The following is a 27008-nucleotide window of genomic DNA, read 5'->3' as shown; positions in this document are numbered from 1 at the left end:
AACAATGCTAAAATTCTTAAATAACAAGTGAAGAAAATACAAGTGATTGATTAACAAGTGTTGTGTGTGTATATTCACTTACCTGAGGGATGGAAGGGCGAGGGAAGGAGGGAGGAAAAGACACGTCCACACTCGGCAAGAGCCAACAGCCAACACACACACACACACACACACACATATACACACGTCGCCAGCCGGGGGGTATTCCACAAATCTCTCGAGTGGTATGTAATGCCCCCTCTTGTACATGTCAGGTTGCGTTGGGTTGGGTTAGGTTAGGCAAGGTTTGGTCGCGGTATAATTAAGTAATTTTGAGTGGAAATGACGACGAGCGTTTTCCAAAACAACCCATCGTTAATTTCGGAGTTGCAGCCGAGCCTCTGTACTCGGGGGCCACTTGCCAGAAGAGAGATTAGGAGCCAGTTCGACAGTTCAACAGAGTCATTGTAAGCGCCCAAACCAAGCTATTATCTCCACAATGATCCGTTTTTTCTTAACAATACCATATACTAAAGAGATTTCCCGTGTGGTCTGCTAAAATTTAATCCTATTTATGTCAATCGCAAACACAATACAAGGAATTTTCGTAGTAGTTTGTGTTTGGTTGGGGAGCTTACGAACTTGCTGTACTGGACTGTAAAACTGCCCCTAGGAACATGCAGCCGGGCACTCACCTATGATGGTCGCGTCCCAGTTGATGCCGCCCATGGCGTAGCCCAGCCCCCCGCCCAGCCCGGCCATCACGGTGAAGGTAGACAGCCCCACGGCGTGGTCCTCTGGAGGGGGAAGGCAGGGGCGGCGTGACTCCAATATACATGATTACTTATACATAAAGGGCCTATGTGCTCTGAAGCATGCATACACACACGGTGGATGAGTGGTCAGCGTGCGGGCGTAACGTAACTTTCTCTGGATGTGAATAATATCGGCACTGGCAGACGCTAGAGATATATACTATACAGTTACCACACAGTTCCCAAGGACACTGCCGCCATCTAGAGAGGGATGAGGAAAGAGTACAATGTATTTTTCAACGCATCCTGCTCCCAATACGACAAGTTTCCAAGGCCGTTGAGAAGATTAACCGAGATTTCATTCGCAATTTTCCGGTTCAGGGTGCAGAGGTCGGGCAAAACTATCACTAGGATCACAAAACAGTCCATGAAAAGCCAGGCAACTTCCACGAGAGGCTTTTCAAACAGGCGAACCGAGGCGCCGAGGTGTTTAAGAGTACGAACTCAAGTCTTCTGCTCTTCCCTCAAACCGCGGGAGAAGGCGGCAGCGACGACGGAAACTAAATCGTGAACACACACACACACACACACACACACACACACACACACACACACACACACCCCTCTTGCGTCACCAGCGTGGGTATTATTCACGACCATCTGCAGCTTTCAACCTTCCTACAGAACATACATACAGGCGTCCATACATACATACATACATTCATACAAGACAAGAGTACATATTGTTTATAGAAAATCTGGAATCGTTGAGGAAAGACACTCTCTCTCTCTCTCTCTCTCTCTCTCTCTCTGATTGGCTGGCTCGCCGCTAAATCCTGCATCGAAGAAAGTGATAACGTTTTGAAAATTAATTGAAACTTTGGTGCGGGAGGATTTGTGAGCGAGCGAGTGAGCGGACGAGAGAGAGAGAGAGAGAGAGAGAGAGAGAGAGAGAGAGAGAGAGAGAGAGAGAGAGAGAGAGAGAGAGAGAGAGAGAGAGAGAGAGAGAGAGAGAGAGAGAGATAATCACTAGTAATATCCTCATACCTTCTATAGGAGTAAAACAAACAATCACATCAGCTAGACGCAAATACAGGTGTTCATAATTTGCTGAGAGAGTCCTGGTTTATTCAAGGTGTGGGCAGGTGAGCACTAATTGGCCTACACTCACCTGGCACCGTCACGTCCAGCAGGTAGGCGCGCGAGGGACTCTGGCAGGCGTCGGCATCGAAGTCAAGTAGCATTGTGCCGACGATGGTGAAGAAGATGCCCCACGGATGACTCTCCTTCACCTCGCCCCCCTCCTCCTCCTTCCCTCCGTCCTTCCCATCCGTTTTCCCTCCTCCTCCTCCTCCTCCTCCTCCTTCGCGTCCTCTTCCGCCTCCTCCTTTCGTCCTATGGCTGATTCTCGTTTCGTTGCTCTCGTCTCCTTCTCCGTCTTTGTGTATGGGAGAAGATAGATAGATAGATAGATAGGTAGATAAAGAGAATGGAAAAACGTTAGATTACAATACAATAGATATATATATAGTCCCCATCTCCCCATTCTCTCTCTCTCTCTCTCTCTCTCATATTTATAGCTTACCTCCGTAGGGCAAGGTGGCGATGGTGGTGGAAGATGACCAAGAGGAGGAGGAGGAAGAGGAGGAGGGACGAGAAGTGGAGGAAGAGAAAGAGGAATCCATTGACGACACGTTCACACCAGGTATGTCATCCCTCGCCAAGTTACCTCTCACCTGTAATTAAGAGAGAGAGAGAGAGAGAGAGAGAGAGAGAGAGAGAGAGAGAGAGAGAGAGAGAGAGAGAGAGAGAGAGAGAGAGAGAGAGAGAGAGAGAGAGAGAGTGAAGTGTGTGTGTGTGTGTGTGTGTGTGTGTGTGTGTGTGTGTGTGTGTGTGTGTGTGTGTGTGTGTGTGTGTGTGTGTGTGTGTGTGTGTGTGTGTGTGTGTGTGTGTGTGTGTGTGTGTGTGTGTGTGTGTGTGTGTGTGTGTGTGTGTGTGTGTGTGTGTGTGAGAGAGAGAGAGAGAGAGAGAGAGAGAGAGAGAGAGAGAGAGGGAGAGAGACATGTTTATGAGTAAAGGTGTGTGTGTGTGTGTGTGTGTGTGTGTGTGTGTGTGTGTGTGTGTGTGTGTGTGTGTGTGTGTGTGTGTGTGTGTGTGTGTGTGTGTGTGTGTGTGTGTGTGAGAGAGAGAGAGAGAGAGAGAGAGAGAGAGAGAGAGAGAGGGGGGGGGGAGGGGGAGACATGTTTAAGTGAGTAAATGTGTGTGTGTGTGTGTGTGTGTGTGTGTGTGTGTGTGTGTGTGAGAGAGAGAGAGAGAGAGAGAGAGAGAGAGAGAGAGAGAGAGAGAGAGAGAGAGAGAGAGAGAGAGAGAGAGAGAGAGAGAGAGAGAGAGAGAGAGGGGGGAGACATGTTTAGTGAGTAAATGAGTGTGTGTGTGTGTGTGTGTGTGTGTGTGTGTGTGTGTGTGTGTGTGTGTGTGTGTGTGTGTGTGTGTGTGTGTGTGTGTGTGTGTGTGTGTGTGTGTGTGTGTGTGTGTGTGTGTGTGTGAGAGAGAGAGAGAGAGAGAGAGAGAGAGAGAGAGAGAGAGAGAGAGAGAGAGAGAGAGAGAGAGAGAGAGAGAGAGAGAGAGAGAGAGAGAGAGAACGCTGATGGGTTGACAGGTATACGAATGTGAGGAAGAGGAGGAGGAGGAGGAGGAGGAGGAGGAGGAGGAGGAGGAAGGAAGATAAGGTGTGAAGGGAGATGACGGGAAGGAGGGAAGGAAGAGTTTGAATGCTATGGGGTAAAGAGGAGGAGGAGGAGGAGGAGGAGGAGGAGGAGGAGGAGGAAGTAAAAGGATATGTGTTGGAGAAATAGTATGTGTGTGTGTGTGTGTGTGTGTGTGTGTGTGTGTGTGTGTGTGTGTGTGTGTGTGTGTGTGCGCATAAACGTATCAAATCAAACACAGACACAATCAAATCTCTCTCTCTCTCTCTCTCTCTCTCTCTCTCTCTCTCTCTCTCTCTCTCTCTCTCTCACCTGGAGGGGGGTAGGGGGGGTGGGGGCGTACACGTCACCCAGACCCACGCCGATCGCCTTCCCGTTGGGGACCAGAACGAGACCTGAGGAGGAGGAGGAGGAGGTGAAGGAGGAGGTGGAGAAATAGTAGAGGGTGGAGGAGGAGGAGGTGGAGAAATAGTAGAGGGTGGAGGAGGAGGAGGAGGAGGAGGAGGAAAACATGAGGAAAAGGAGGAGGAGGAGGACGTGAGGAAAAGAAGGAGGAGGAGGATGTGTGGTGGAGGAGGAAGAGGACGAGGAAAGAGGAAGAGGAGGAAGAATAATAATAGAAGGTGAAAGAGAAGTGAAAAGTGTCTAGAAAATAGTGAAAAAAAGCGAAAATAGTGTCTAGAAAAGAGTGAAAAAAAGCGAAAATAGTGTCTAGAAAAGAGTGAAGAAAAAAGGCGAAAATAGTGTCTAGAAAATAGTGAAGAAAAAAGGCGAAAATAGTGTCTAGAAAATAGTGAAGAAAAAAGCGAAAATAGTGTCTAGAAAATAGTGAAGAAAAAAGCGAAAATAGTGTCTAGAAAATAGTGAAGAAAAAAGCGAAAATAGTGTCTAGAAAATAGTGAAGAAAAAAGCGAAAATAGTGTCCAGAAAATAGTGAAGAAAAAAGCGAAAATAGTGTCCAGAAAATAGTGAAGAAAAAAGCGAAAATAGTGTCTAGAAAATAGTGAAGAAAAAAGCGAAAATAGTGTCCAGAAAATAGTGAAGAAAAAAGCGAAAATAGTGTCCAGAAAATAGTAAAGAAAAAGCGAAAATAGTGTCCAGAAAATAGTAAAGAAAAAGCGAAAATAGTGTCCAGAAAATAGTAAAGAAAAAGCGAAAATAGTGTCCAGAAAATAGTAAAGAAAAAGCGAAAATAGTGTCCAGAAAATAGTGAAGAAAAAAGCGAAAATAGTGTCCAGAAAATAGTAAAGAAAAAGCGAAAATAGTGTCCAGAAAATAGTAAAGAAAAAGCGAAAATAGTGTCCAGAAAATAGTGAAGAAAAAAGCGAAAATAGTGTCCAGAAAATAGTAAAGAAAAAAGCGAAAATAGTGTCCAGAAAATAGTAAAGAAAAAGCGAAAATAGTGTCCAGAAAATAGTAAAGAAAAAAGCGAAAATAGTGTCCAGAAAATAGTAAAGAAAAAAGCGAAAATAGTGTCCAGAAAATAGTGAAGAAAAAAGCGAAAATAGTGTCTAGAAAATAGTGAAGAAAAAAGCGAAAATAGTGAAATAATGAAAATAGTAAAAATAGTATAGCAAGGTGATTCTTTATCGATAAATGCAACATATAATTATTTAATCGTTTTGTACTAGAGTCGTGGGTAGCTTACTGAAGGAGGAGGAGGAGGAGGAAGAAGAAGAGGAGGAGGAAGGTAAAATACTGATGTAAGGAAAGCGTTGATGGACGGGATGAAAGAAGGGAAGAGAGAGAGAGAGAGAGAGAGAGAGAGAGAGAGAGAGAGAGAGAGAGAGAGAGAGAGAGAGAGAGAGAGAGAGAGGATGGGTATGTTCTATCCTTACTCTTTCTCTTTCTCTCCCTCCATATCTTCACGCCTGATTTACTCTCTCTCTCTCTCTCATACGAGCGGATTTCTTGAAGCTTCGAATCTTTACAACCAGAATGAGCGAGAGAGAGAGAGAGAGAGAGAGAGAGAGAGAGAGAGAGAGAGAGAGAGAGAGAGAGAGAGAGACGTAACCTTGTATATACTGCGTCCAAGATATGTGACAGCAAAACCCTCTTAGCACTTTCTTCCTTCCTCCCCGCTAGAGAGAGAGAAGGAGGTAATGGAGAGAAGAATGGGGCAATGGAGGGAAAGAGGGAGAGAAGGAGGGAGGGAAGGAAGAAGAGAGCGCAAGGGGGAGCAAGTCATGAGAAAAAACGGATGAGAGGGAAGGAAGGAAGGAAGAAGAGGGAGAAGAAGGGGAATGACGAGAAGGAGAGAGGAAAAGAGGGAAGGAAGGAAGGAAGAGGAGGAGGAGGAGGAGGAGGGAGATTATATGGGTGGAAGATTAAAAGTGAAGAAATAAGGGAGTGAAAAAAAGAAACAGAAGAGGGAAAAGGGAGAAAAAGGGAGAAAAAATAAAAAAGGGAGGCAAAGAGATGAGAGAAGGAGGGAGTTTAGGAGAGGAATGGGAGGGAGGGAGGGAGAGGAGGAGGGAGAAAAGAAGTGAGGAAAAAGAGGAGAAGAAACAACAGAGGGAGGGAAGAGATGGGAGACGGAAGAAGGAATGGAGGTAAAGGAGGAAAAAGAAAAGGAAAATGGAGGTAAAGAAGATGGGAAGGAGGGAGGTGAGGAAGGAGAGGAAGAAGAAAATGGGTAGAACTTGAGGTAGGAGGAAGGATGGGAGAGAAAAAGAGAAGGAGAGAGAGATAATGACTTGAGGTAGGAGGAAGGATGGAGAGATAAAGAGAGGTAACCAACGGAAGGAAGAAGAATATAAGAGAATCAGGAAGAGAAGGAAAAGGACGGAGGAAAGAAGAGAAAATATGGAGGAAAGATGAGAGAAAAAGGGGAATAAAATGAACAAATAAAAAATGAATAATCAAGGAAATAAAAAAATAGAGGAAGAAAAGTGAGAGAGAAACAAAGAAAGAAGTAATGGAAGGGAAGGAGGAGGGAAGAAAAGTAGAGAAAAGAGAAATAAAAAAATAGTGAAGGAAAGAAATGGAGGAGTGAAAAGGGAAAGGAGGAAGAAAGTTTGATATGGAGGAAAGAAATAGAATATGGAGGTAAAGAACGAGGTGATGGAGGAAACCGTAGAGGAGAGAGAGAGAGAGAGAGAGAGAGAGAGAGAGAGAGAGAGAGAGAGAGAGAGAGAGAGAGAGAGAGAGTTGGGGGGGAGGGAACACTCTGAACAAAGATTAACCACAAAATTAATAATGTAAACAAAGCCCGTCAGTGAGCGTAAGGTACAGGGGGATGTCAACAAACCCACTCAGCGAGCATGACATAAATTTATCGACAATGACAGACGGGCAGTTCAAGATAACCTTTTTTTAGCAGTAAAGGGAACAGCTGAAGGGCAAAGAGAAAGGATAAAAAAAACACCGAAGAGAGTCCGCTAAGCCACTGCATGTAATAAAGATAAAGAAGTAAAAGTAGAAAAAAATAAAGAACACAAGTAACCTTTTTTTTTTTACAGTGAAGGAAACATCTGAAGGGAAAAAAGAAAAGATTAAGAAAAACACCGAAAAAAGTCCGCTAAGCCACTGCCTGTAATAGAGAAAGATAAAGAGATAAAAGTGGAAAAAATAAAGACTACAAGTAACCCCTTTTTTTTACAGTGAAGGAAACAGCTAAAGGGCAAAGAGAAATGATTGAAAAACGCAGAAAAAAGTCTACTAAGCCACTGCATGTAATAGAGGAGGATAAAGAGGTAAAAGTAGAGAAATAAAGAATACAAGTAACCCTTTTTTACAGTGAAGGAAACAGCTGAAGGACAAAGAGAAATGATTGAAAAAACGCCGAAAAGAGTCCGCTAAGCCACTGCATGTAATAGAGGAGGATAAAGAGGTAAAAGTAGAGAAATAAAGAATACAAGTAACTCTTTTTTACAGTGAAGGAAACAGCTGAAGGGCAAAGAGAAATGATAAAAAAAACACCGAAAAAAGTCCGTTAAGCCACTGCCTGTAATAGAGAAAATAAAGAAATAAAAAAATAGATAAAAATATACATCATACGTCATATTGCGGATTTGACAGATTATATGACAGGGCGGGATAATGGCAGGTAGAGTTCAGTGTCAGACGAAGAAGTAACACTCATTCTTATTCTTATTATCTTAGTAGGGACGAAAGAGGTAGCGCGGGAGGAGTACGGACACTATACGTTGCCTGTTCAGTCGTGCCCAAACACCTAAAGGGGCAATAACACTTAGCAAATTTTCCGTGGATCTTCAGTCAAACCCCGATTTCCGCTGGCGTGGTTCTCATATTTCCGTGGTTTTCTGACGTGTCCACGATCCTCCAAAGCAACGGTAGATTTCACCGAAGGACGACGGTATTACTCACCATCATCATCAGCAGCAGCAATAACAAGAAACAAATGAGAACCACGCCAGCGGAAATCGTGGTTTGACTGAAGATCCACGGAAAATTTGCCCAGTGTAATAGCCCCTTAAGACGCCGAATACTCACCCAGCAGGATCCCAATGGACAGTAGAATGATGAAGGGCCTCCGTCTGCCGAGTTGTGACCTGCAGTTGTCTGAGAGGGAGCCGAGTATGGGCGTGACGAAGAAACCGATGAAGGGACTGAGGCACCAAATCAGCGTCATGTTGCGGTGACTCACTCCGATCTGCAGCAGCGTGGGGGAGACGAAGGCGGTCTCGGCGGCGTAACAGAACTCAATCCCCATGACAGCGGCCGAGATGCGTACCATGTCCATGCGTGATTTGCGTCTGCGTGGGAGATGGATATGGGAGATGGGTGCTGGGGGGAGGAAACGAGGAAGCGGAGGGCATAAGGAAGACTTGAAGGTGGGTAAGAGTGATGAGAAACGGGAAGATAAGAAAAGGAGGGAGAGAGAGAAGGAAGGGGTGAAGGTGGAGAGATGATAATAGAAAGGATAAGAAGGGCAAAAGAGAGAGAGAGAGAGAGAGAGAGAGAGAGAGAGAGAGAGAGAGAGAGAGAGAGAGGATGACATATAGAGATTCAGGCAAAACTTTGGTATAGAACTCTCTCTCTCTCTCCATTAATCACCACAACACGGCGTCCGCCATCAAAAGGGTCAACATTGCCTTCATATCTTCAGTGCCAAGCCTGTATATCTCTCTCTCTCACTCACACACACACACCCACACACACACACACACACACATCGCTGCTCTCTCTCTCTCTCTCATCCATCCATCTATTGATATCGTTTGTATTCTCTCTCTCTCTCTCTCTCTCTCTCTCTCATCCATCTCTTGATATCGTTTGTATTGTTCCTCCTTCGTCATTTTCCTTTGCTTACTTCTCTTAGTCTTATTCTCGAAGTTTATCTAGTTTTCCTCTCTTCCCTCCATTCTTCTCTTTTTCCACCTCCTCCTCATCATCATCTCCAGTCATTGTTAGTCCACTGTAAAACAAAGTCCTTTCCTAACGCTCTCCACCTCTCTCTCTCTGTCTGGTGTGTTAGTGTACTCCATCCTGCCCCGGCAAGTGCTCTCTAATTCCACCTCTCCACTTGGTCCTCCGTCTGGTGTTAGTGTACTCCACCCTGCCCCGGCAAATGATCTAGTTCCACCTCTCCACCTGGTCCTCTGTCTGGTGTTAGTGTACTCCATCCTGCCCCGGCAAATCCTCTAGTTCCACCTCTCCACCTGGTCCTCTGTCTGGTGTTAGTGAACTCCATCCTGCCCCGGCAAATGCTCTAGATCCACCTCTCCACCTGGTCCTCTGTCTGGTGTTAGTGAACTCCATCCTGCCCCGGCAAATGCTCTAGTTCCACCTCTCCACCTGGTCCTCTCTCTGGTGTTAGTGTACTCCATCCTGCTCCGGCAAATCTCTCGTTCCACCTCTCCACCTGGTCCTCTGTCTGGTGTTAGTGTACTCCATCCTGCCCCGGCAAATGCTCTAGTTCCACCTCTCCACCTGGTCCTCTGTCTGGTGTTAGTGTACTCCATCCTGCCCCGGCAAATGCTCTAATTCCACCTCTCCACCTGGTCCTCTGTCTGGTGTTAGTGTACTCCATCCTGCCCCGGCAAATGCTCTCGTTCCACCTCTCCACCTGGTTCTCTGTCTGGTGTTAGTGTACACCATCCTGCCCCGGCAAATGCTCTCGTTGCACCTCTCCACCTGTTCCTCTGTCTGGTGTTAGTGTACTCCATCCTACCCCGGCAAATGCTCTCTAGTTCCACCTTTCCACCTGGCTATCTGTCCGCCCTGACTTCTATAATTTCTCGGTCGCCTCTCCGTCACTTTTGTTGTCCATCTGTTGCCATTTCTACGTATGATGTGGTCAGCCCGAGTCCATATCTAAATCTTCATAGTTATCAAGGTATTTTCAAATGTCTGTTATCTGTTCCTTTTCCCTTTCTCCTTCTTATTCCCTCGATGTTTTCTCTCTCTTCACTCTACTTTCCCTTTCTCTTCTACTCTTTCTTATCTCGTTTATCACCTTTTCCTTCCTTCCATATACTTTCATCGTCTCCCATTCCTTCCTCTTCCCTGTTTCCACCGATTATTATTTTTTCCCTCCCTTTTCCCTCTCTTCTTCCTCTCTCTTTCATCCACTTTCCCCTTCTCTTCTACTCTTTCTTCTTCCCTATTCACCTCGTTTATCACCTTTTCCTTCCTTCCATATACTTTCATCCTCTCTCATTCCTTCCTTTTCCCTGTTTCCACCGATTATTATATTTTCTCTTCCTTTTTCCTCTCTTCTTCCTCTCTCTTTCCTCCACTTTCCCTTTCTCTTCTCTCATTCTTGTTCCTTATGCCTATCGTTTATCATGTTTTCTCTTCTTCCTTATACTTTCCTCCTGTTCCATTCCTTCCACCATATTTCCCTCTTCCCATTTCTCTTCTTCTCTCTTCACTCCACTTTCTCTTTCTCTCCTCTCATTCTTCATTATTCCTTTCGTTTATCATCTTTTCTCTCCTTCCTTTTACTTTCCTCCTCTCCCATTTCTTCCTTCTATCTTTTTCCCCTCACTGTTTTCGCTCTCTCTGCTCCACTTCCCCTTTTTCTTCTTCTCATTCTTCTTCCTTATTTCTTTCGTTTATCACCTTTTCCCTCCTTCCTCTTATTTTCCTCCTCCTTGTTTCCACCATTTATGATTTTTTTCCCTCGCTGTTTTCGCTCTCTTCTCCACTTCGCTTTTCTCTTCTATTCATTCTTCTTTCTTATTCCTTTCGTTTATCATCTCTTCCCTCCTTCCTTTTAGTTTCCTCCTCCCCGTTTCCACCGTTTATGATTTTTTCCCCTCTCTCTCTTCCCACTCTTCCCTTCTCGTCCTGTGATTGGTTGGTTCGTTATGTCATTACGCCAGTCAACGGCCGTGAAACTAGTGACCTCGATCCTCTCTCCCTCTATATAGTATAAAGGGTCCGATCCTCTCTATAAAGGATCAACAGAGTATTCGATTCTCTATACTGTAACGGACGCCCTGTATTGAGGGGTTTGGGAGGTGTAATTTGTGTTGTTGTGTTGTGTTTTTGTTTGTGGGCTTTGTGGGCTTTGTGTGTGTGTGTGTGTGTGCGTGCGTGTGTGTGTGTAGTGATTATTTTCTTCGTTTGCTCTTTCTTCCTTTTCATCACTCCTGTTTTTTTTTCATATTAATTTCTATTCATTTAGTTTGTTTGTTAATTAGTTAGTTACGTAGATTAGCTGCTTATCGATTCATTGTCAGTCAGTCAGTCAGTCAAAAAGCCAAATTTTGTAAAAAGTCAAAATAAGTCAGTCAGTCAAGCAGTCACTCAATCAATCAGATATTAATCAGTCCCACTTTCAGCCAGTCAGTTAAATAATCAGATCGTCAGTCAGTCAGTTAGTCAGCCAATTAGATAGGAAATTGGTCAGATAGTTAGCTCACCAATCACTCATTCAGTTGCAAGGTCAGTCAGCTAATCAGTCAGTCAGCCAGTTACGTAGAAAATTAGTCAGTCAGCTAATTAATCAGTCATTCAGTTAAAGAGACAGTCAGCCAATCAGTCAGTCAGCCAGTTACGTAGAAAATTTAGTCAGTCAGCTAATTAATCAGTCATTCAGTAAAGAGACAGCTAATTAGTCAGTCAGCCAGTTACGTAGAAAATTAGTCGGATAGTTAATTAATCCGTCATTCAGTTGAAGATCCAGCCAGCCAGTCAGTCAGTCACAGTCAATCAATTCATGTCTACTAATTGACAGTCAACTCTTTTCCTCAGTTTACATGTCCGACTATGCAAAGCTTTTTTTTTTTTTTTTGGTCGATTACCGTTCAAGATCACTCTATATTTTCTTTTTTTTTATCTCAGCTTGTTTCTTTTTTCCATAAGGACCACTGTGTTTCGGAAACAAGATTACTGTTGAGAGAGAGAGAGAGAGAGAGAGAGAGAGAGAGAGAGAGAGAGAGGTGGGATGCCAACATTTCCTTGCATCATCTGGCCTGTCATGTCTGGGGAATCTGGCAACAATCGTGATATTTGCACCAATCATACACTAGCTTTTCTTCTCCCCCTTTCCTCCCCTAAAGTGATTTGTTATTGTTATATTTGTTATTGTTTTGGTGAATCAGCTGACCAGGGGACGGGGAGAGAAGGGAGGGGAGCTGGAGGGTTTTGATGGCCCACGAATCATTGCTGTAATTTGTTTATTCTCCCTTGTTGTCAATGTATTGTTTTATATAATGGGAGGGTGAGGGGAAAGGGAATACGTATCATTTATCTGTATGTCTCTCGTTACTTGTCTGAATGCGACTGTGGTTCAGTGTCCGTGAGACTCTGAAAGCTTCCAGCCGTGGAGCTAAATTTGGGTCACCGCTCGAGTCTCGAGAGTCTGGGTTTGAACCTCGAAAGAGTTGTTGGGAAAAGTATCCATTCCTAATAAACAAATTTCTCCTGTGCTTCGAGAAGTGGCAAAATTTCCCTTGACACGCATGAGTTTGACTACCTCTAACATACACACACACACACACACGCGCGCGTCTTATGATCTCATATTACTATTAACACCAATCTAACTATCGCATATTACTGTTACCAATACTTAGCCAACAGTCACTATTACTTTTCTATGTGCTACAGTTAATACTTTTTTTAACGACTGTTCACGTCTGTTTAAATTAGTGTGTATAAAATATGTTTGGGGGCAAGTGTGTCTGTCCGGGCCTTTACTGTTACTACTTCAGAGGAAAAATGTTAGCTATTACAAACTCTTACTCTAAAAGCCATGCAACAGTAAAAGCAGTTCATGCAGCAGCAGCAGCAGCATGAGTGAAGGCAGAGGCACACCACTCACAGTTGCCGGCCACTCACTTGTAGATGTGGGAGTAGTCGTCACACTCCCCCTTGTTCAGGTTCTTGATGGCCTTGTCCTTGATGCCGTCCACCTTGCTGCCGGTCTTCTCCTTCAGGTCCTTCAGCGTCTCGGTGGCGCCCTGCTCCCTCAGGTTGCCCCATTTGTCCTTCAGGTAACTCTTGAACACGTGGAGGCCCCCCGTGTACGAGGCGACCTTCTCGTCCATCCTCAACTATTTGGCGCCGAAGCTTGCGAGGCGACGCGGGTTCGGACTGGTTTGTTTTCGTTGCTCGCGCGTTTTTATTTATTTATGTTTTTTACTTTTTTTCGTTCTCTCACGCTGTCTCCTGCTTTTTCTCACGCCCTATGAGCATCTATTGTTTTGATACTTTTTTAACTTTCCGTGTTTTTTTTGTTTGTTTTTTTGTCTAATTGTTTTCGCGCGCTTTTTGTGTGTTTTGACGAGACTCGCGCGCTTCAGTATGGCTTTGCTTACTTTTCTTTCACTCCTACTCGTTGTCTTTGTTGGTCAGTATTTTTAGAGTCCCGCTTTTTGGTTTTCTTTACCCTCTGTGGACGCTTTCACCAAATTTTCCCTCTATCTCGCTTCCTTGGGGACATACAGTTGATTTCAGCTCATCATATTCAACAACAGCTTTATTTAGTCTCGTGGCGGGCGGCGCCGACTTCCCACGTCGCAGAACATATCGACAGATTTTGACGATGCGAGTAATGAAACAATCTACCAATGATAATTAGATAGGTGGTCGAACCCTTTAATTAAGTTCTTCAATCAACACGCCCATTTTCATATTGCAAAGGACGATTTCAGTATCTTACGTTCGATGTTCGTACGTGAGTCAGGGTCAGAGTGAATGTTGCTTGGTGGAACGCTTACGAAACATTACGAAACTGTGTACGTAGTATTTAGGTTCACACGTGTACGGTTTGCCAGGTACACACGAGTAGGAGGAACCCAGGACACGGCATCAGTCTAAAAGAGAGGGTAAAAAATTTGTTAGTATAATGAAGGAAATTGGTTATGAAGCTCAAGACAAGGAGGGACCATAGACAAAAAAAATAGAATGTGATAGAAGGAGAATGGAGAGGAGGGAGAAAAGTGTAGTACAGGAGTAGGAGGGAAAAGAAGAAAAGAAGAGGATGCGGTTTAAAAAAAAGATGAAGGAAGGAAAAGGAGGTAATATGGTACAGAGGAGGAATGGACAGGAGAGAAAAAGAGGAGGTAAGGAAAGATAAAGAGGAAGATGTGATATAGAAAGGAATGGAAAGGAGGAAAAAGAGGATGTTGTACAGAAGAGGAAGAAAAAGAAGAGAATGTGGTACGAAGAGGAATGGAAATTAAGAAAAAGGAGGAGGTAAAGGAAGGAAAAGAAGAGGAAGATGTTGTACAGAAGAGGAATGGAAAGGAAGAAAAAGGAGGAGGTAAAGGAAGGAAAAGAAGAGGAAGATGTTGTACAGAAGAGGAATGGACAGGAGGGAAAAGGAGGAGGTAAAGGAAGGAAAAGAGAAGAGAAGAGGAATGGAAAGGAGGGAAAAGAAGAGGACGTGATACAGAAGGAGAAGGTAAAGGAAGGAAAAGACGATGAGGCGCAAGAGAAGGAATAAGAAGGAAAAGAAGATGCAGTATAAAAGGAGGAAATATAAAAGGGAAAAGAAGAAGATATGGAACAGGAGGAGGAGGAAAAGAATGAGAGGAAGATATGGTACTGGAGGAGGGAGAAAAGGAGGAAAAAGATATGGAACAAGAGGAAGAAAAGAAAGAAAAAGATATGGAACGGGAGGAGGAAGAAAAGGAGGAAAAAAATATGGAACAGAAGGAGGAAGAAGAGGAGAAAGATATGGTACAGAAAGCGTAAGAAAAGGGAGGAAAAAGAAAGAAATCAAAAGTTATGCCTTATCAACACCAACAACAAGTATATACAATGTCATTTGGTTGGTTATCGAGTTAACGTTTATCCCCGCCGATGGAGTTGAAGAATATTGTTTCCGGTGCGGTTTGTCTTTCTCCTCGCAGGATTATACAAAAACTACCCGCCAGATTTTCACTAAACTCGGTGAGAAGGCGTAGCATCGACCGACAAATAGCACACTCAAGTTTGGCGAAAATCCGATAACAATTGACTAAAATATTGCGAAACAAGAAACACCTCTCCTCCCAAAATTGACCTCTCTTTCGGCCACCTCTTTGGATTCTTTTTGGGAGCAGCGAGTAGCGGGCTTTTTTATTATTGTTTCCTTTTTTTGTGCCCTTGAGTTGTCTCCTATGTTGTAAAAAAAAAAATAGCTGATTGACTGGGGGTTACGAAAGGCATATAAACACCCGCTAGTGCTGTGAGGGCAGACCATAAGCTGTTTAGGGGTGATCTTGCTTCCCGCAGCGGTGGTTCGGCCCATTATAAAACAGTCCCGTAATAACTGAACAATTTGGCCCCCGATACATTCATTGCAATACGCCTTTTCTTCATTATCATTATTCGTGAGTTATAATCCTCTGCCCTCACCGGATCGAGTAAGGTCTCAGCTGTCCTCACTGGGTCGGATCGGAGAGGAGGTAACAGGGTGAGTCGCCTTCTTCTTTTGCACCGATGGAAAAAGTAAAGTTTCGTTTAGTCGGCGCAACATCTGTGGTCATACGCCGGAGAGAGACAGAAGGGGAAGGAATTATAGGCGAAGGGAACAGACCCCTGGAGACGGGACACAACCCCCGATTAATACCTGGTACCCATTCACTGCTGGGTGGACAGGGGCCTAGGGTATCGGAAAAGCCGCCCAAATTTTTCCACTCCGCCAGGGAATCCAACCCGGGCTCTCTCGGTTGTGACCCGAGTGTGCTAACCACTGCACCACGAAGCCCTTTTTTGCACCGATACCGATACGCTGCCACAATTCCGGTACCAAGTAGTGAGCTTATTAGCATTAGTATTAGTATTAGCAGCAGCAGTATTAGTATTAGTAGTGTTATTAGTGCACTAGTAAAAGTAGTAATGGTAAAGGTAACAGTCTCGTTGTTCATGTCGATATCAATATTAACAGTCATCACACACAGTAGGAGTAATGGTGTATATTTAGTCTAGCAGTGGGATAAGAACAGCACTCCTTTGTATTTCCTCCTGCCGACGATTTAAACGTTTTCCAGACGGGAGTATCAAGAAAGTAAAAATATATACTATAAAAATAAATAGTAGAACATATTATCATTATTAATGTTGCTATTACTATCATTATTTATACAGCACCACCATTATTGTTATCATTATTATTATTATTATTATTATTATTATTATTATTATTATTATTATTATTATTATTATTATCATCAACTCCACCACTTCTTGTTATCGGCTGTGAGGAAACTAAGTGTTTGGATGTGTGGAAAATCCTTCAAGTCACCTCCAAATGTTTCCTCCACTTTCCTTCAAGAGTATTAAGGAGGGAGGGAGAGGGAAGGAGGGAGGGAAGAGGGAGGAGGAGTAAAAGTAGGAAGGAAAGAGGGAAGATAGTGAGGTAAAATGAAGAGAGAGAGAGAGAGAGAGAGAGAGAGAGAGAGAGAGAGAGAGAGAGAGAGAGAGAGAGAGAGAGAGAGAGAGAGAGAGAGAGAGAAATGTATGACTTAATGGTTTTGAGTGTGTGTGTGTGTGTGTGTGTGTGTGTGTGTGTGTGTGTGTGTGTGTGTGTGTGTGTGTTTGGAAAATATGATTCTGAGGGCTTATAATAATGGAGGAGGAGGAGGAGGGGGAGGAGGAGGAGGAGGAGGGAGAGGAGGAGGAAGAAGAGGAAGAGGAGGAGGAAAAGGAGGGAGAGGAGGAGGAGAAAGAAGAGGAGGGGGATGGAGACAGGGTTGTGAATAGACATTATGGAGGAAGAGATGGACGATGGAGGAGGAGGTGGAGGAGGAGGAGGAGGAGGAGGAGGAGGAGGAGAGTAACGTCAGTGGATAAGCTTCTTACGACTCAAAGTGTGGCTTCCATCTTTTCAGAGAGAGAGAGAGAGAGAGAGAGAGAGAGAGAGAGAGAGAGAGAGAGAGAGAGACGTTTCCACACACACACACACACACACACACACACACACACACACACACACACACACTCACAACGCAAACTGTATAAGGAAGCCACATAGGTGCGTCAAGGGAGTGGGGGAGGGAAGGGAGGAGGTATGGAGAGAAGGAGGAGAGAGGGAGAGGGAGAGAGGAAAGGTGAGAGGGGGGATATTTTTTTTACCTCGAGATGCAAAGATGCCTCCACTCTCCCTCTCTGATAACCTCCATTACTGTTACGAAGAAGAAGAAGAAGAAGAAGAAGAAAGAGAAAAAGAATAGATAAAAAGAAGAAAAAGAAGAAGGAAAAGATGATGAAAGGAAGAAGGAAGAAGAAGAAGAAGAAGAAGAAGAAGAAGAAGAAGAAGAAAGAGAAAAAGAAATGATGAAAAGATGAAAAGAAGAAAAAGAAGGAAAAGATGATGAACGGAAGAAGAAGAAGAAGAAGAAGAAGAAGAAGAAGAAGAAAGAGAGAAAGAATTGATGAAAAGATGAAAAGAAGGAAAAGATGATGAAAGGAAGAAGAAGAAGAAGAAGAAGTAGAAGAAGAAAGAGAAAAAAACAGATAACGATGAAAAGAAGAAACAGAAGAAGGAAAAGATTATGAAAAGAAGAAGAAAACAAAGAAAAAGAAAAAGAAAAAGAAGAAGAGGGTGATTGAAAGACTGCTGATGAATAAAAATGTATATAAAGCAACTATCTATCTTTATATATGTTTGTATGTATCTACGTATATGTATGTGTTTGTATGTATGAAGGTAGACAGTCAGGTGCGTATGTATGTATGTATGTATGTATGTTTTGGTTATTAAGATAAAGGAAACATTGCCATCACAAGAAGACCGAACTGAATTTCCTGAGTAACTTATCCTCTCTCTCTCTCTCTCTCTCGCTTTTTCTGCTTTCTTTCTTTTCCAATCCTTCCTTTCCCTCTCTCTCCCTCCTCTTCCTTCTCCTTTCTTTCCTCTCTCCCTTCCTCCTTCCCTCTCTCCCCCCTCCAAACTCTCCCTCCAGCCTTTCAGAGATAACACACAGTAAACGGGCCTCTCTCTCTCTCTCTCTCTCTCCATTACCATCCTTCCCTCCCTCACCATCACTCACTCTTCCCTCCTTGTCTCCCTCCCTCCTCCCTCCCTTCTTCTCTCCCTCCTTCCTCTCTCTCTCTCTCCCTCCTTGATCCTTTGGTAAACTTGTTGCCTCAAATTTAATCAATTCTTATAAAACTCTTGAGAGGGTCGACCGTGGAGAGAGAGAGAGAGAGAGAGAGAGAGAGAGAGAGAGAGAGAGAGAGAGAGAGAGAGAGAGAGAGAGAGAGAGAGAGAGAGAGAGAGAGAGAGGGGTTGCTGATGTAATATTCTGCGTTAAGAGATGGATACAAAAATAGACATAGCTCGACAGATAGATATATAGAGATTAACGGATGGATAATTGATAGATAAAATAAAAGAGATGTATGGAGTAAGAAAAAGCAATTAGACGGAGAAAATTAAACGAATTGAAGAGAAAAAGAAACAAAAATAAACCACTACAAAGAAATGAGAAAGTTGGTAACGGTGACTAACAAAACAGTCAAACAAAGAAACACAAAAAACTTTCCTGGACTGAAAACAAACAAACAAAAAAATACGCAACACAAAACAGGCAAAAAAATATAGTCAGACCAAGGCATTCAGAAGCAGTGACTAGCGAACTTTTTTTTGTTTTCTTTTTGCCCTTGAGCTGCTTCCTTTACCATAACAAAAAACAAACAAACAACGACTTTACCGGACTCTCCATCGGTCACGCCCACACTCTCCCACTTCAAATGTTCGAGTACGCGTCTATGACCTGTCCGCGACGCTGACACTCACCGCCACTGTAAGCCGCCGCTCGAACCGAAGCGGAAAGGGAAGTGGGATGCGAGCGAACCCGAGTGAAGCAGCGGCGAGGCGCGGCGAACGGTTCCGAAACAGTGGACCTCGGACGCGACGAAGCTTTGTGAAATAACGCGAGAAAATAACGAGTTTGAGAGATGATCCTTGATGGAGAGAGAGAGAGAGAGAGAGAGAGAGAGAGAGAGAGAGAGAGAGAGAGAGAGAGAGAGAGGCGCTTACAGGCCAAAAACACAGTCAAGACTTAAAATAGAAAGACTGAAGCACTGACAGAAAAATAAAACAGACCGACAAGAGAAATAGAAAATATCGACAAACTAGATTTTTTTTTTACAGTAAAGGAAAAAGAATATGGACAAAAATATATAAAATAATGCAAAACAGCCCACTAAGTTCTGCATCTGCTGTGTGTGTGTGTGTGTGTGTGTGTGTGTGTGAGAGAGAGAGAGAGAGAGAGAGAGAGAGAGAGAGAGAGAGAGAGTAGACATGATTGGCCAGAAGAAGTCAGTTTCAGATAGAGGTGTCTTAATAATCTCTTAAAAGTTCAAGTCGTAGGCAGGAGGAAGTACAGACGAAGGAAGTCTGATCCAAAGTTTACAAGCAAAAGGTATGAAAGAATGAAGATGCTGGTCAACTCTTGCATAAGGGACTGGAAAGTCGTGTGCAACGGGGCCGCGGGAGAGGGAGAGGAACGCAGTTAGAAAGTTCTATAGAGCAGTCACCATGAAAATATCGATAGAAGACAGAATGAGAGGCAACAAAGAGGCGGAATGTCAGTAGAAGGCTGTCAATAAACTAATCCCCCACCACCACACACACACACACACACACACACACATACGAGGCTACAGGGCTACGAGAGGTCAGTCAGTCAGCATGAGGTTGTTCCAGCACCTTTCCTTACCTCCTGGCTTTCCACTCCGCTTGACACTTTCCATTGTATTTGAGCTGAAGACAAGCTGCTTGGTTAACTCATCCTATAACCTGTTTCAACACCTGTTTATTCACTTTAATATGTTCAAATATATACCTTGATCATGATCTTGATCATGAAGAGTCAGCACGAAGTGTTCGCATTTCCAGTCAATAAAAACCAGAGATGAATTAACATGTATGGCTTCTGTGTCTATGGGTCGCACCTGTCATTCTTCCCTGCGCGGATCCTGAACTTTGTACCTATTCTGTCTTACGGAGGACGGGTATGAACACCATAATCAAGGTGCTGTCGAACTGGTGTGCCAAATATCACATGAGGATAAATTAATTGTTTATACAAAAAGATATCACAGCACAACTCCAAGCAGGGAAGTGGCTCTTGGGTCGAAGATCATTGAACGCGAGCAGTCAATCACTATCTACATTTGTAAGACTTAAGGATAAATCCCTGAAAAAAATAAACACAATATGTAAGTAAATCTATATATATGTATAAATAAAAATTATATTGGCCTCTCCTCCCGAAATTGACAACTCCTTCGGCCACCTCTTTGGTTTTCTTTTTAGGAGCAGCGAGTAGCGTAGCGGGCCTTTTTATTATTGTTTCCTTTCTTTGTGCCCTTGAGTTGCCTCCTTTGTTGTAAATAAAATAAAATAAAAAATTCTTTGCCCTTCCAAAAAATCAAAACAGTCTTAGGAAAGCAAATTCGCATTTCACTTCTTGGGAGCACACGAAGACCAGAGGGGAGAACGATGTATTTAGGGAGCCACTCAGAGGGAGGCAACAGGTATCTCTCTCTCTCTCTCTCTCTCTCCTATTCAATTTTCCTCTCTCCTCTCTTTTTCTTCGTCGTTTTCTTATTCTTCTTCTTTTCCTTTCTTTCTTTCACTCATTTCGTTGCTACATCTCTCTCTCTCTCTCTCTCTCTCTCTCGTATAAGCGGAGACTCAACACACAGCAACGAAATGTTTTGATAATATTGACGAAAAAATAATTAATTACTGCTATCCATCTCACTCACATCGGCCACGGGGGAGGAGGAGGAGGAGGAGAAGGAGAAGGAGGAGGAGGAGAAGGAGGAGGAGGGGAAGGAGGAGAAGGACGGGAATGAAGCGTTCTGTTATCTCCCCCGGGATGAAAAGGAGCCTCATTCCTCTCTCTCTCTCTCTCTCTCTCTCTCTCTCTCTCTCTGGATGATAAAAAAAATAGTTCCCCCAACACGCAAAGAAAATAAGAGTCAGTAATTCCACAGAAAACGTAGTTATCCGCAGATGGTGTCCCAGCAGTGTGATTGAGAGAGAGAGAGAGAGAGAGAGAGAGAGAGAGAGAGAGAGAGAGAGAGAGAGAGAGAGAGAGGGTGGAGTCATGGTGTTCAGTTACTCATTTCATAGACCATTTTAATCTTCACACCCTCTCATAAGTAGTAGTAGTAGTAGTAGTAGTAGGGAGAAGAGGAAAAAAAAATAAGAGACAAAGGAAGATAATAAAAGAAGTATAAAAGAACATTAGCATCATCATCTCTCTCTCTCTCTCTCTCTCTCTCTCTCTCTCTCTCTCTCTCTCTCTCTCTCTCTCATATGTTTGGCATCATTTAATAACAACAATAGCGGTCATGAATAAGAATAACAATATGGAGAAGAAAAAGAAGTAGAAGAAGAAAACGAAAAAGAAGAAGAAGAAGAAAAAGAAGATGAAGAAGAAGATAGATTGATAGATAAAGTAAATAGAATAAAATGAAAGAAGAAAGAAAGAAAGATAGAAAGAAAGCAAAAGTGATGTGCGAGTTATGTAAAAGAAGAGCAAGAAGAAGTAGTAGTAGTAGTAGTAGTAGTAGTAGTAGTAGTAGTAGTAGTAGTAGTAGTAGTAGTAGTAGTAGTAGTAGTAGTAGGAGGAGGAGGAGGAGGAACAAGAAGAACAATAACAAGAACAAAAATAAGAAGAGGAAAAAGAGGAAAATGGGAAAAAGGAGAAAGATGAACAAGAACAGCAAGACGAAGAAAAAGAAAAAAGAAGAAAAGAAGAAGAAGAAGAAGAACTACAACAATAAGTCCATCAGCAACACCTACCCACAACACAGTCAACAACAGGTAAGACACAGAAAGACACGCCCTGAGAACACAGCCACAGACACACCCACAGACAGACTCGCATTAATCAAACCACAAATATAAACAAAATACAAACAAGACATTTAGAGAGAAGGAAGGCGATTTCACACACACACACACACACACACACACACACACACACACACACACACACACACACACACGGCAGAGACAGACAAGTTGTATAAAAGAATAGATAATGAAAAAAATAGGAGATAAAAGAGATGAAAGATGACAGATGGACAGAAATAGATAAAAAAAAGTTACCTCTCTCTCTCTCTCTCTCTCTCTCAACACTCCATGACTGACAGGCTTAATTCTATGTGGTTAACTCCTCCTCCTCCTCTTCCTCCTCCTCCTTCCCATTTAACTTTACCTTTATCATATACATACATACATACATACATACATACATAAATACATACATACATACGTAAGTCGAGATAGACATAAAAAGATCGATAGACTGAAAGACTGACACGGAGATAAGAAAAGGGTGCTCTCTCTCTCTCTCTCTCTCTCTCTCTCTCTCTCTCTCTCTCTCTCTCTCTCTCTCTCTCTCTCTCTTCCATACATCCTCTCTCTCACTATCACATTTCCTGAAGTCTGAAAGTGATGTATCGACCTAACATTGAGTTGTATAGGTACTCTCTCTCTCTCTCTCTCTCTCTGGTTGGCCTGTTTATCTGTACAACTCCTCCCTTGCTTTACAACTATGGCTTCTCTCTCTCTCTCTCTCTCTCTCTCTCTCTCTCTCTCTCTCTCTCTCTCTCTCTCTCTCTGGAAACAAGATATATATTTGACATCGGATTTTATTTTGACACATTCTAAAGGCATGAAAGGAACATAATGAAAAGATTGAATCCTCCTCCTCCTCCTCTTCCTCCTCCTCTTCCTCCTCCTCCTCCTATGAATAAAAGAAAACTCCTCTCCCCTCTCCTCTGCCTCCTCCTCTTCCTACTCTCCATTACCAGCTATTTTATGCCTGCGAATACTTTCAATACATGCTTTTTACCTATACTCTCTCTCTCTCTCTCTCTCTCTCTCTCTCCGTGTGTGTGTGTGTGTGTGTGTGTGTGTGTGTGTGTGTGTGTGAGGGGCGGGGGGGTCACAAACGTAATTTTCCTAGATTAATTAAGTCACACCCACCCGCTGCATCGTTTTCTTTCCATTCCGAAGACAAAGGGAGAAAACGGGAAGACAGAGGGTTGCTTCCTTGGCTTTTTAAATGTGTAATCTTTTCTTTCGGATATAACCTTACCTTTTTTTCCGTCTTCTCTTTCTCTATCTCTTTATTTATCTGTTTGCGAGAGTGAAGTGTTGTTGATTAAGAAAGCTGTTTGTGGTGTGTATGAGAGAGAGAGAGAGAGAGAGAGAGAGAGAGAGAGAGAGAGAGAGAGAGAGAGAGAGAGATCACCACCTTTCCTCATCCGTATCTTTTCTCTCCCTCCTGCCCCCTTCCTTCACCTCCTTCCCTCCCTTCCCCATCCATCTCCCTGCCTCCCTTCCTCACTTCTCTCACTCTCTCCCTTCCCTTTCATCCTCTTTCCTTTATCTCCATCTCTCCCTTCTGTTCCCCTTTTCTAACTCTTCCCCTCTTTTGACTTCCCTCTCCTTCCTTCCCTTTCTTCCTTCTCTCACGATTTCTCTCCCCTCCTTCCCTTTTCCCTCCATTATCAACTTCACACTCCCCCTCCACCTCTTTCACTCCTTTCCTTCCTTCTCTCACTGCCTTCCCTCCTTCCTTCTATCTCTTCTCCCTTCCTATCTTCCTCCCATCACCCCATCACAGGCTATACGTGAGGGAGGGAGCCCGTCACCCATGGTATTTGCAGCAACCAATTACAGGCTCGGATATGCGTGACGTCATACTCCAAGAGCCAATCCCAAGAAGTGTTTATCTTGAACCAGCCAATCGTGGCCTCTGGAACCTGTGACGTTACTTGTTTATGAAGAATTTTAAGAAAAGAAGTTATGAAAGTAATGATAAAAAGTACGACTACGAAGACGACGACAGCGAAGAAAGTAGTGATGATGATGATAATAATGATGGAAAAGAAAAAATATATATGACGATGATGAAGAAAAGGTAAAGGAGATGAGGAAACATGGAAACGTGAAATGACGGGCAACAGCAAGCCTATTTATTGGCTCATTACGAGGTTGCCCGCTCTAGTGATTTTAGTCTGCCCGTCAAACACTTCAGTGCTCGCAGAGAGAGTAAAGCACTTCTGTATATACATTCAGTTCACTCTTGACGTACCAAAGTAGCGGTAAATGCGATTTTTAATGTTAATGGTCTAGCGGATACTTGCTTTAAGAAGAAGAAAAAAACTCCTGGTGATGTCTGTGCCTCGCATGGAGCGGTGGATCGTTATGTCTAATTCTCCGGTCAGTTTAGAGCTCAAATAATCTTAAAGTGAACAACGTTAGAGGTAGTCTGGTGGTGGGCTAATCTTTTATCCACGCAGTCAGATGGTCTTCTGCACCCAAGGCAAGTATAGCGTTGCCTTGCCTGTACTCCCTGACTAACTTTTTGGAAGTCTAGGTAGAAAACATCACTAGGATATAATTAACCCCTTGGAAGAAGTCTAATAAAATGGTTAAGCGGGAACGATGGTTTCTGATACGGTGCTGGTATCTGAAATTATATTATTGGCTTCTAGAAAACTGACAAGCGTGTCTATAATAATTTTCTTGAGGATTTTGCCTGCTCCTCCTCAAAGATTTATCCCCTAGTATCACTAGGGGAAACGGGGAAACGGTGTAAAAATGCTCCCGCCCTGCGCGGGGAAGCACGGGCTAAGCCTATTGGCGGCCCGTAGCAGGATGCGATCGTAATCTAGCCGACCGAGTCTGTCTGTCGACGAGGACTGGCGTGTCTCTGATTTGCCTGCTACTGATGCCACACTTTTAGGCCTGTAGTTTGTAGTTTAAGGCAACGTTCTGATCTCCTTTTTAGAAAATCGATGTTGCGTGGAGGAGGGAAAAAAGAAGAAGGGGAGTAGGAAGGAAAAGGAAATCAAAGGAGGATGAATAGCCAGGAAGGGAAACAAGGAAGAACGGAAGGAAGGAAGGAAGGTGAGGAGGATGGAAAGGAGGGAGAGAGGAGCAGCCACACCCTCCCTTTTCTGCATCCTTGAGGTAACTGACCACCAATAATTGACCATCGTGTGTTTATATGATGAGTCGACGAGACGGAAAAAACGCGGCAGGAGGAACTGGACGAGAAAATATATGAATGGGACAGAAGAAAATGAGAGGGAGTGAAAATACATAAATAGTACAAAAGGAAGTGAACGATAAAATGGGTAAAAAAGTGGCAGGAATAAGTGAGAGAGAAAATAGATGTAAATGTGACAGAAGAAAATGAAAGGCAGTGAAAATATATAAATAGAACAAAAGGAAGTGAACGATAATATAGGTAAAAAAAAATGTCAGGAAAAAGTGAGAGAAAATATATTAATGTGAAGGAACGATGCGGTAGTTAAAAAAAAGGTGCAGTTAAAAAAAAATATATAGGCAGATAATAGAAAAAAATAAAACGGAAGTAAATTAAAAAAGAAAGATATATAATTGAGATGGAAGGAAAGAGAGAAGGGGGATAAATGACCAAGACAAGAAAACGAGAGAAAAAAAATGTGAACGCAGAAGCTAAAAAGAAATATACATGACGAGCAGAAAAGAAAGCATGATGAAGAAAATGAGAAAATATAAACAACATAAAAGAAATTGATATTGAGGCACAGCGCTCTCTCTCTCTCTCTCTCTCTCTCTCTCTCTCTCTCTCTCTCTCTTCTCCACTTGTTTGTATTATTTTTTCTCTCTATTCTTTCCACTGTTCCTCCTTTTTTCCTTTTCTTCCTTTCTTTTCATTCATTCCAACTTGACCTGTTTTTATCTTTTTTGCCTTCTCTCTCTCTCTCTCTCTCTCTCTCTCTCTCTCTCTCTCTCTCTCTCATCCCCTTACCATGCACGGGTTATTATTTACGCACAAAATCATGTCAGCAAAAATATATCAAGTACGCTCCCTTACGCGGCGGGAAAACTGTTTAACTTTTCAAGGGAGGGCAAGAGGGAAGGGGGGAGGGAGGGATAGGAGACGGAGGCGCTGATGGAGGAGGAGCAGGAGCAGGTAATGGAGAAGCAGAAGACAATAGGTTGTTATTATGCCCCAAGATTAAACGTCAAACAACTTGCGCCTGGCAGCGAGCCTGGACGCCGAGGGAAAAAAGTTGTACACCAATAGACATATAAGTTAATAATAGCTTTAAAGATGATGATGATGATGATGATGATGATGATGATGCAAAGAGAAAACATCCCGTTATCATTATTATTATTATTATTATTATTATTATTATTATTATTATTATTATTATTATTATTATTATTATTATTATTACTGTTACAAGGTGCCAGTCCTCTGAACATTTCAAAGTACTAATCACCCCGCTGAGTTCCAGAGGGGAGATCATCTGGCCCTGAGATTTCATTTTTTATAACAGAATGATTAAATTTCGACACGAATAAGAAGCGGTTTCTTAAACTACTCGCTGTAGATTAGAAAAAAATAACGAAAATAAAATTTTTGGCGACCTGTAAGAACTGACGGCAGCAGCAGCAGCTCACTATACCACGTGAGTCTCCAAGTCTCAAATTCAGGATTATGCTCAGACCCTGGCTCAGGCTACACGAGCCTCTCCCCTCCCACCGCGCGGCCGCAGTGCACCGAGGAGCAAAAACAGACGCAGGACAAGGACAAGGACAAGGTGCGGAGAAACGGAGAGCAGTGAATATGCTGAGAGCTCGCGGCAGGGGCGCGGCCAGAAATATAATCCGGTTGGGGATGCGTGCGTGTGGGCTGAATGACTGACCATGAACAATGTAAAACACACTGCACTTCACCCTGCACGCTGATGTATAATTATATTCACTCCTCTTTCTCATGATTTATCACCACAAAATTTCACAAGGGGGGCTGACCCCCGTGTCCCCCCTTCCCCTACCAGCGCTACTTGCTTGCTTGCAGAGCACCTCTGTTTATAGGTTTCGGAGTAGAGCAGTCACCGTATACTTCAGCGGAAACAGACAGGTCTGAGAGGAAACTTGAAATGAAGGTACAGAAAGTAATCGAACCCTTTGGAGGGTAGTTCAGAAATTAAAGATTTCTGCATGACTCAAAATATTTCGACATGTCCTTCCGGAATATGTACTGGTGATCAGAGAGAAGGTTAGAAGTTAATAGATTGAAAGAAAATTTCCTATGAACTAGTCTCAATATGACTGTAATATAAAGAATGTAAAGCTATAGACCAGTGGGCTATTTTGAGGGCTTGGGACGGTCACCCTTCTTAG

The 27008-nt window shown here is 43.2% G+C and overlaps 1 protein-coding gene across 5 annotated transcripts in view; it reads right to left on the bottom strand.

Annotated features, from left to right (window-relative positions):
• LOC126983554 (membrane-associated transporter protein-like) overlaps nucleotides 1–27008 on the bottom strand; it is a 51774-nt gene that overhangs the window by 21136 nt on the left and 3630 nt on the right. For 3 of the 5 annotated variants that reach the window (XM_050836339.1, XM_050836342.1, XM_050836341.1), the window contains exons 2-7: nucleotides 12695–13671; nucleotides 7895–8157; nucleotides 3752–3834; nucleotides 2320–2470; nucleotides 1906–2172; nucleotides 675–776 (exon numbers count right to left, since the gene is read on the bottom strand). In XM_050836339.1, coding sequence (XP_050692296.1) covers nucleotides 675–776; nucleotides 1906–2172; nucleotides 2320–2470; nucleotides 3752–3834; nucleotides 7895–8157; nucleotides 12695–12903 — 1075 coding nt within the window. In that variant the 5' untranslated portion in view covers nucleotides 12904–13671. Of the gene's footprint in view, nucleotides 1–674; nucleotides 777–1905; nucleotides 2173–2319; nucleotides 2471–3751; nucleotides 3835–7894; nucleotides 8158–12694; nucleotides 13672–18498; nucleotides 18602–27008 lie in introns of those variants that run through there. The other 2 variants (XM_050836340.1, XM_050836344.1) reach the window with 2 other exon arrangements.

Source organism: Eriocheir sinensis, chromosome 54 (assembly GCF_024679095.1).
Source record: "Eriocheir sinensis breed Jianghai 21 chromosome 54, ASM2467909v1, whole genome shotgun sequence".
NCBI classification, from domain to species: Eukaryota; Metazoa; Arthropoda; class Malacostraca; order Decapoda; family Varunidae; genus Eriocheir; species Eriocheir sinensis.
This window is presented reverse-complemented; position numbering and strand designations above follow the sequence as displayed.